Below are 11,046 nucleotides of genomic sequence, written 5' to 3'. Positions count from 1 at the left end.
CAGTTATAGAAGTCTATCATTGATAGCCTTAAGTGTTAATATTTCAAGGTTGATTCTAATTGATGAAAGTCTATAGATGATAACGACTGATAACTGCTATCGGTGATAACAATGATAAAAGATTATCAGTGATAACTACTATGGTAATCAAAGTTATTGGTCTTCTTTCAAAGTTGATCACTATTTATAAATCTATCATTGATTGCTTAAGTGTTAATATTTCAATGTTGATTCCAATTGATGAAAGTGAATCAATGATAGCTACTAATAATTGATAGCAAATTAAAAGCTAATATTTCAAGATTGTATTAATTTTTCTCAAATTGAAAGCTATCGTTGATAGCAACTATTATCGATAGAAATTGATAGAAGCTATCAGCGATAGTAGTTGATAGCAACTATCAGTGTTATCACTGATAGCATCACTCATAGCTGCTATCAGTGATAGCTTTTAATTTGAGAAAATTGGGAAGAAGCGAACAAAATGGTGATTAGGCATGGATTTTTTAGTCTTTTACCATTTTTTGATCTATATATACAACTATTTTATCCTTGTACTACATATTCTATTATTTCCGGCTTGAATTCTATTTATGCAACTAGCCCTTGATTAAAACTATATTTATGTTCTTAATTCAATATCGCACCTTGGGAGTTTCTTTGTGAAAGTAATTAATCTATGACGTTTCTCATCTTTTATGACATAACACCATATAACTCTTATAACTTAACCTGTATATATTACACCAAACATTGAGCAATAATCTTCAACTTAGCAACAAAACTTGAAAAGAAATTTCTTCCAAAATCATAAAGAAAAGATGGTGAAAAATCCCAAACATTTGATGGGATTCCTTTGGATTTCTGCAATTGTGATGGCTCAGTCATGCTTTGCTATTCCATTCGAGCAATGGACAGTTCAAATAAACAACAACATGAAAGGAAATGAGCCTCTATTTCTTCATTGCAAGTCCAAAGACGACGATTTGGGAGTTCATAAGTTGGGAGTTGGACAACAATTTTCATGGAAATTTAGAGAGAATATTGTGCAATCCACTTTGTTTTGGTGTTACATGCGTAGCAAACATGGTCACATTGCTACGGATGTATTTTGGACAAAACCTATTTACTCATGGCTTGCTTATAGATGTGGTAATGCAAATACTTGTATTTGGTCTGTTAGAGATGATGCAATCTATTTGAAGGATTCTCCTGAATATAAATTTATAAAGATTCATCCATGGAAGGCTGGATGGTAGAGTTTCATCTCAAGGAGTATCAATTATACATTTATTTACATTACTAGTTGTGCAATTACTTTCATAAAAGCTATATATTATGTTACTCTTGTTCACGAGTGTATAATTTAACAACTATATATCATAATAAATGTACACTTTTTGTGCTTGGGCTGTTCATGGTATTTTGAATCCAATTCCTACATATGTGTTTCGAAAAAAAGAAAGAATGGTGTAGGAAATTCATACGAGATATAAATAAATGTGGAATAAACTAAATTATATCTCAAATTCCCACTTCATAATGTAGAGCTAAATAAGTAATCAATCATAAAATAGCAAATAAGCACGATAAGGAAAAAAGATAATGACACTGAAAAATATACTGGTTGACTTCAAACTGGGGACTACGTCCAGTTTTATGTAATTGTAGGTTGTATTCTGATAAAGAGTGCAAAGAACCCTCAAACTATTTGAATCCAGTATCACAACTCGATAAGTTTAAATAACACAATAACAGAAACTCCCAACACAACAAGAGAAATAGAGCTGTATTTTTTTATGCCCACTGTGATACTAAATTTTGAAGAATAAGATAGCTCTTCACTACTTTGGACCCTTTCTTTTTCTACTTCAACAACAAATTGAAGTTCACGACACACCTCAATTTTTCCTTCAAGATTTACTTTCTTTTATAAGTGAATCCCACTGCCCCTGCTTTTCTTCTTTCAAAAAATGCTTAAAGAACAATCAATGGTTAATTAAAAGGAAATTATGGGATTAGATTTATCTAGTTTTGAGGGCAAGAGGAGTTTCTATGTAATATCGATCATCGAATTCTATTGGTTAAACATGCATTCGATTTATGCGTGCACAACAACGACAGAACAGGCAGCCGAATTGCTCAATTAAACTAAGCAAGCATCCTAAATATTAATTAAAGTCTAAGCCCTAATTAAGCAAAATGCAATTAATCTTATTGGGTCCGATAGCGGTCATTTAGAATTAATTAACATTTGCATTAAACTCTAGATTCCATTGTGTGATTAATCAGTTCGGTAGCTTAACCAATTAATCAATTTTATTTTTGAATCTAATTAAAGCATGCATTCTAGGTTAGCCATAAAATACATGATTAACTAATTTCTACTTGGGTGATTGTGCTAGACATTCGAGAGTGAATATGATGAAGCTACGAATCAATTAGCAAGGGCAAACAAATTTGAGTAAAGAACTAACACATAAATATGCATCTAGGAATTGAAATAGATTCAAAAAAGATATAAAACGATATACATTCAGTCCAACCGCAGGAATCTCAAGATATTACATAAGTCTTGCTCCTAAAACTAAATAAAATTACATACCTCAACAATCCATAGACAAAGAGGAAAGGAGAGGTCCAATACATAAGCTACAATCCAAAAGAAAACTAAAGTCCTAAGCGAAGATGATAGTAATATGAAGAGAAAAGAGAAACTTTGATGAACTCCTTGGCCTCCATGGCAGCACCATGGTGACGTTGCACCAGCCTTTTGATTTTCTTTGCAGCTTTCGACCTCTGTGCACTGCCATTCCTTTGGTTAGGGAAGAATCAGGTGTCGAATGTATGAATTACTTATTTCATTTTAGAAATAAATCCAGGAATGATCTCTCGACGTCTTCTTCTCTTATGCTGAAAATTCAATAAGTTGTTATTGAATGTATGAATTGCTTATTTCGTTTTAGAAATAAATCCAATAAACTAAAAGGTCCATGACTATTACATGAGTACTTGAACTTTATGTGGAGACATAAAAGTGGATCAGGTTCGAGTAAATAGACAAAAAGATCTATAGTATATGAATAAGATTGAGTGCCTTATTGTAGTAACACTATTTAATGCCACCCACTCTATAGTTGTTAGAAGAAGTTGTAAAGTGCTACAGACGATGTGATCCTAATTCGTACATGTTATGACACGAGGAGTGAGGGTGTCTTGTGTAATGGATTTGTACAAGATTGGACCATAAATCAGTCACTCTTACTTTATAGCGCTGTTTACTGTTTCAGACTGACTATTTCAAAGCGATGACCTAGGTAACTTGACCTTAATCTTGAGTTAAATATGAACTCCTGTTTATTCAGGATTATCCTTAGATTTACATAGGTGAGGGTTGTCTCAACAGCATCGGCTCAATAAACCTCCATTTTAGGGGTAAGAATGGGTAAATAGCTAGGGACATAGAGTACAAGATGGAATTCATTTCTACCCACTTTCAGGGATAGTAGAGAGGTTGTTCCCTTAAGTGCTGACTCCGGATCTTGAACGAGGGGCCTCACCCTCTCATTGGCTCAAGAGGGACTCAGTTTTTTGATCGGATCAGAAACCAATTGTTCATTAGAGGATCAGTGGGACTTAAGAAATAAGAGGTAATCTCGAAGGTAAAACATACATTTGACCCAACCGTTATTACGAATAACCTGTGAAGGGTTAACTTACTAATCATGGTTATATTGAGTGGACATAATATATCTACAGTGAGGGGAGTACAACTATGGGCTTTAGTGGAGTGACCCATTATTTAACGAATGGAGGTTAATTTGGTGTAAAGAGTTTATCCAATTAATCTCGGATTGTTAGAGCCAATGATCTGTAGGTCCACGAGGTCCCGCTACTAGCTCATAAATGGATTAGCCTTAAAGTAGTGTGGTATGTTAATTTGAAATTTTCAAATTAGAATTTAGAGAATTAATAATTTTATGTGATATAATTACGCGTTTAATTTTGGAATTAAACGAAATTGGAGAATCAATTAATATTTAAATATGATTTAAATATGAAATTCATGAATAAGGATTCATGATGGTGGAATTTGTGTTAAATTAATTTAATATTTGATATTAAATTAATTGAATTAATTTAATTTTTTAATTAATTAATTATTATTAATTTTATTAGAAAATTAATAATGAATTAATTTTGTAAAATTAATAAAGTTATCAATTTTGAAAACCAAAATTGATTTTGAAAATCAATTTATAAAATAAAATTGGAAAAGTTTGAAAATGGAAAATCCCAAAAGTGGGATATCTCCACTTTTAATAACCAAGTAGCTCACTCATTTCCCACCATTTCCTTAGTCAAATTTCCAAGCATGACCTACACTTCATGCAGCAATCTTCATTGCATGATAGTCCTGCAATAAATAGAGAAGATTGAAGTGGACACCGGGCATGCAAACTGAAGCACTTGAAAAGTTTTACTGAAGAACTAGAGGTTGAAGAAGGTGTTCTTCAATTGTTCATCAATGTGCTTCTTCTCCAAATTTTCTTTATTCAAACTTATTTTGAGTCTCACATCTCAATCTAAGACACCAAGAGAATAGTAGGAATGACCTTGAGGTGGGTCACAAGTAGATTTGGAGAAGATTTGCAGCTTAATTCGAGATTCAAGTGGCTCTACAAAGGTATGTCTTGAAACCCTCTTATTAGTTTATGAGCATTCTTAATTTATTAATGAATTAGAATTCTTATTGATCATTGTTACTTCCATTGCTTGCTAGTTTTTTCCAACAGTTACTTTGAGAATTTGAATTTACAATTGATTGATTTTGCATAGTGATGTGTTCTGTACATGCAATGAAATAATAATGCTTGTGAGATTTAACACTCAGTATTCTTTAGTCAAACCCAAGTGCAAATTTGACCAAAGTTCCTGGTGAGTCTAGGGTCGAACGCAGGGATTTCTTGTAAGTACGCAACGAAACTAAAAATATGATCATAGCGTGAGTTTAAAATGTTCAAAAGAGTGATCGAATAAGCAAACATAAACCTAAATATGCGATGGGGATTGTGTCTAAAATGAAGCATTGCGAGTTGGATAACAATTATGCAATAGGAGGGTTGAGAAGAATTTTTACTAACATTTTCTAAACAACTAGATGAAATATATGATCAAGCTATACACTCAATGTTACGACCAACATTTCTCAGTGTTTTTTGCCACATTATCTTATCTCTAAGATGCAAGCGATAGGTGTAATATGTAGAGAATGTACTTATTTCTAAGAAACATTTTCTCTTGTTTTATGAGGTCTCAATCTAAACTCTTTCAAACTTAGATTAGCTTTACTTAGAACAATTTCTCAATTGATTCAAGCAACAAATATAAGCATGCATAAAACAAGTTGATGACATGATTCGTCTAGTTATTTAGTCGTGTTAGCTACAATCTTCTCAACCCATGAAGCATTTAGCTATGCATGATATTGGTGAAAAAGATAGACAAGATATATAATAAACATCTATTCATATCGTAATTCTGAATTTGTCAATACAAGAAACATAATACAAATACACAAACAAAGAGAATGGGTCAGAGAGTCAAGTCGTGGTTTGCAATGTCTTGCTTCCTCTGGCTTGTTTTACAGCTGCTTCCTTAGTTAATAGAAAAGTATTATCTTCTTCTTTCCCTAGAAACCTAAGCTCTCACGAAGGAGTTTCTATGGAAGATTGATAGGGGTTTCAAGCAGAATCCCTTCTCAGGGTGTTCGTGTCTCTCAAATTGTATCCCCGAGATATGTCACGATGTCTATTAAAAACTCTCTTCTGCATGGCATTTGCATTGGTATTTATAGGCGTTTTCGAGCACTTCTTTTCTCAAGCTCATGATTGCATTGATGGGACATATTAAATTCCATATCCTACTACGCCATCTACAACGTGTCAGTGGTTCATTTAATCTTCAACACAGTTTTTCTGTCAGTTACCAACTCAACTTGTGATGTGACACCCACCGCCCATTTCATGTCATGCCTCATCGCTTGCAGCTTATGCGATCGTCTTTTCTTTTCTTCTCAGGCAACTTCTTTCTTTGAACGCATTAATGGGCACGTGATCACGCGATCATCAGACTGTTGAAGGATATATTGCACAGAAGTAGTGAAATTAGTCTGGAATTTAAATATGTTATGCGTTAGAAGTATGTGATCGCGTGTTTGCTTTTTGTATAGATTTATTGGAAAAAATTATCTAAATTGCATGCTTTTGTCTTATTATTTTAAATGAAAGAAATGTAATAACTTGTATTCCTACAAGTTATCACACAAATTTCTAAATTGTTTGTGCTTAATGTTATTGATTAATTGGCCATTAATTTAATGAACTTAAGTTAATTAGATGTCTCGAGAGAGAATTTAATTTGCTGGACCTAATAATTTAGATTGTTATTCGAAATTTTATGAGTATGCATTTAGAATAATAAACATTGTGATTAAAGGGTCTTAATATCGTAACTAATAAAACGATAGAAGAGATTCGGGTCGATGGTTAGTTATTAGGAAGGTTTGAGCTCGAGAGAGAATTTCCCGATTTTAGAGCTTCTAACCTCAGTCTATCGATTTCAATCAATTACATGTCATTACTCATTGTACTCCCTAAATGAAACGACACCTTGGATAAGTTCGCTCCAAATTACATTCGTGTGTGATTGAATTTTTGTTCTTTTTAGTCATTGGCAAAAATCCTCTTCTGGTTACCTAGATAAAATTGATGAAGAACTGTGATAGCTAAGCTGGGGAATAATTGCTCACATCGGTCCCTAAGAACGATACCCTATTTTGGGATTTATTACTTCGATACGTATGCTTGTGTTTATGCTCCAGTCGCCCTAGTTTAATCAAACTTCCTTTTACTTTACAACATGTTTTTCCTTTTACAAACTTTCTTTTTATTTATTCCATACTTGGCTTATATAACACAAAACAAGAGTTTGACAAAAAAAAAAAAAAAAGAAAAAAAAGAAAGAAAGAAAAAAAACTTAGGCATGCATTACTAGGTTAGGCTTTCAGTCACTTACCACCTATCACCTAGTTATTTCAGGGTGATAACAAATGTACAAGCCACATAATACAATTATAAGAATGCAAGACCTAATTTCTTTTGACACAGGACTCAAAGATGCATGGGAGATACAATTTTTTTAAAAAATAGGCTAAAAATCATGATCATGCTCTTTAAACACATTTTCATGCAAACTTAATCACAAAGAGGGGGCGTCACCAACTATTCATCATAAAAAACCAAGCAAGAAAGCAAGCAAGCAATTCAATCACACAAACATCGTCTGACCACAGCGCTCAAGGACCCTAAGCTATCACAACATACCCCACCCCTAACTTAAAATGATACATTGTTCCCAATGTATCTCTAGTCTAAGCCCAACAAAATAACAGAGTCAAGGGAACAGAAAACCTCCCCTGATGACATTTTCGCACAGGAGATGGTGGTAAGAGGGTTGTGTTAAATTGATATTCTTCTTCTTTTAGGGAAAAGGGAAAAACTAGAAGTTAAACTAGAAAGTAGTAAAGGAAAGCAGTGAATTTTTTCACTTGGCTCCCTCTAGGAAGGAAAAATTTGTAATGTCGATTGCTCGACATGACTTGCCCCTTGTCAAGGTACAAAAAAATTCTTGTATTTCTCGAGTCCCTTCTTGGATGAGTCAATATAGCCGGTAAAGCTATAAGGCTTCTTATCTTTTGAAGAGAACAATATAGGAAAAATTTTTATTTTTTGGAATAAGGCAAAAAAGGTAACAAGAAAGAATCAAAAGACGTAAGTGACCCAAAAGAGTCGAAAGAAAGAAAAGACTCAACTGACTCATGAGGACTAGGGGAATAAAACTTGAATATATACAAAATACCAAGAGTCAGAACAAGGTTAGGTCTTTCGACCTTTAACTCTATCATCTGGATGTCATCATAGTTAGGCTCGGAATCTTCCTTAACCTCACAAACTGGCAAGCATGAAATGACATCCTCATCATCACTCGAATAGTAGCACTCCATAAGAAACTCTCCCTCTGAGATATAGACGATGGCCTGCTCTGTCACGTTCTCCAATCTCTACACGACCTCTGTTAGCTGGGCAACATGGTCGGTCATGCTTTGCAGTTGGCTTGAACGTCCTATTGAAACTGAAGAGAGCTATTAGCAAGTTCAAAAATTAAGAACTCCAAAGCCATACCTGGGCACGAATCTCATGGAAGTGGTTCCTCTTCCTCCACCGCGTCGACGTGGACTACCTCATACTTTTGAGCCTTTGGAAAATCCAAGGAATGATCTGGGAATGGCTCGTCCGGCCTCTCAACTGAAGTTACAAGCTAAGAAATAAGGTCACTCAGACTTTGCAAGTCAGTTCTAGCTTGTACCTCGGGGCAAAGACTCTTTTGCTGCCTACGGAGGTTGTCCTGTTGAAGAAAAGTAGTGTCAGCAAGCCCCATGACCAAAGCCTCTAAAGATTTACCTGACCCTAAAGACCGAGCATGAGTTAAGTGGTGTGGTGCTATGAAATCTTGGTCGTCAAAGCTCTACTGCCATCATGAGTATGTATGGTCAATAAACTCCTCCGACAAATAATAATGTGGCTCATAGTCGAAATGACCATAATACCCCTCCTCAGAATGACCATGTGGTACTGGACTCCACTACAACCTCAGGCTTGTTGCCTTTACTTGTTGTGAACTCCACTCCATCATGTGGCCAACGAAGGCGGTCAATTTGGCAATGTGGCAGTCAAGGCCACATACCTCGTCGTTAATACCTGCAACTTGGCTTTCGGACGTCCAAGATTGATTTTGAAATCCTGTCATGCATAAATTACACGAGAAAGAAAACAAATCGAAGTAAAAGAAACTTTAACACAAAATTAACTAAGAAGAACTCATTGGCTTCCCTGGCAACGATGCCAATTTTGACGTACAAGATCTTTTTGGTGTCGCTCCCAAAATATTTCTAATCAAATAATATTTCTAAATCACCGAAATAACTACATATACTAACTGGGAGTACAAGTAGCATGTCCGAGGTCAAACCATAAGGAAGCATGAAAAATTAGTTCATCGAAGCTCGTTTTTAGTTAAAGTGATAAAATGGGTACAGGGGGTTGGTGTGGTTTGATGATTGAAAGTGTGTAAAAGAAATAAAGTGTAAAAAAAGTATAGATAGAAGTGGAATCAATCGAGATGTTCTAGCTCAGAGGAATGCATTCACCCAATGTCTTCAAGATCATTGAACCATAACATATGACTTAAAGTCCTTACTTATGCTCAACCCAATTTAGTTAGAATCCTAACCAATGGTCCTAATTATCTAATTAGCTAAACATGTTCAAATGAATCCATAATAAACATGATTGACCAACCGCATCAAGTTCTATGGATGATACTAAGATGAGTGTTCGACTTCCACCGTCTAATCAAACATTCAATGTTGTTTCTCTCTAAATTGATGGGAGCAATACTATTCATTTTACACAATGAATTGCAAGCCTAACTAACCTATTGCTTCCTTTGAGATTAACCTATTATTAAATGTCACATATTTCAAGTTATCTCTAAGCAATCAAATCACACAATGAGTTATTGGTCGTTAGTCAATAATAGAATCATGCCATTCATAAATGAAAATCTCGTATTAAAACCAATAAACAAGTTCATATACATCGTAAAGTCAGAATCTCCCAAGATAAAATTGATTTTCTCCAAATCCCTAAGCTATGAAACAAAAATATTACCTTCCCATGGAGGATGAGAGGCTATAATTCAGCATTACTCGATTAATTACAAAATGAACACCCAATTAAGAAAGTGTAGCAGAGAAGAGAGGGGAAAAAGGGCTAGGAGACTGATTGTGGGTGATAGTTATTCCCTAAACCAAAGAAGATACACACATATATATATATATATACATATATATCATGCATCAGAGTGTTGCAACGTTATAGCTAGCATTGCAACGCTATGAGAAACAACCTACGAGGCACTCATCACCATTTGGAGCGTTGCAACACTACCCTGTCCTCACGAGAACACAATGCTACAGCCGTGTAGCATTGCAACACTACACCCAAGGACATTTTCATCCTTTCACATCCTTTTGAAGCTTGGTTGCTAAATTTAGCTTCTAATTGCTCCAAATTAACCATGGATAGTTCGTAAAATTATGGACTTTACCTCAAAGATGCTCAATATCTACAAAATCATAAAATAAACACATTAAATCTAGTAACGACCTAGAATTAAAACGAGGAAAATTGCACATTTTTGGTGCTATCACACAACATATGTGGGTTATGTAGCATAACGTGTAAATCATGTGAAGGATGCAGAGCATGATGTAACGACCGGATCCTTACATATTATGGTCCGACCGCTATGACATGCATGCTTAGACTTTTCTATTATGATATGAGTTTTGGTAAAAAATCTCAATAGAACATATCTATGATTTTGTTAATTAGGTAGAAAACTATATAAAAAGTTTATTTTACAAAACACCAGGGTCCATAAAACACTAGCGTAGTGATACAAAAAGGCATATGCCTATAATAGTGAGTTTGATGGTTGGCCATTTGAGCGATGTCCAGTTCTGCCAACTACGTTGTGTCCTTACCTACAAAGTCTGTAAAAATAGGATGAGTATATAATATACCCAGTAAGTAGTTCTCACATAGGGTATTGACCAAATGCACAATCACATATAACATGTCCTGAAAACATATGATTGGGACTGAAAACATATAATAACATGTGATGGTCGGTTATGCTTCTAACGTAAATTTCTCCGCCCTGATAGGAAGATGAGGACTTAGGCAGAAACTAACTAATCTGATGATTAGCAGGTCATGCAGTCAGTAGGGCCAGAGTCGCATCCAACATCTACCATTAACATAAACGTAAGATTGGACAGAGGGGTGCAACCATACATACCCTGTTAGCCTCTAGCATAAACTTGACATAGGATTGGGTCTAGCGGGGTGCAACCATACA

The 11,046-nt window shown here is 34.8% G+C and overlaps 1 protein-coding gene across 1 annotated transcript in view; it reads right to left on the bottom strand.

The window, feature by feature from the left end:
* LOC150034825 (uncharacterized) overlaps window positions 1-8,065 on the bottom strand; it is a 17,235-nt gene extending 9,170 nt beyond the window's left edge. Inside the window, exon 1 of the mRNA XM_090315638.1 lies at window positions 7,921-8,065. Within this exon, the coding sequence (XP_090171764.1) occupies window positions 7,921-8,065 (145 nt within the window). The remainder of the gene's footprint in view (window positions 1-7,920) is intronic.
* Between the last annotated feature and the right edge of the window lie 2,981 nt (window positions 8,066-11,046).

This window comes from Benincasa hispida, chromosome 7 (assembly GCF_027475165.1).
Source record: "Benincasa hispida cultivar pf3 chromosome 7, pf3_genome.v1.1, whole genome shotgun sequence".
Taxonomy (NCBI): domain Eukaryota; kingdom Viridiplantae; phylum Streptophyta; class Magnoliopsida; order Cucurbitales; family Cucurbitaceae; genus Benincasa; species Benincasa hispida.
The sequence above is the reverse complement of the archived record's forward strand: the minus strand, read 5'-3'. Positions and strand labels throughout refer to the sequence as shown.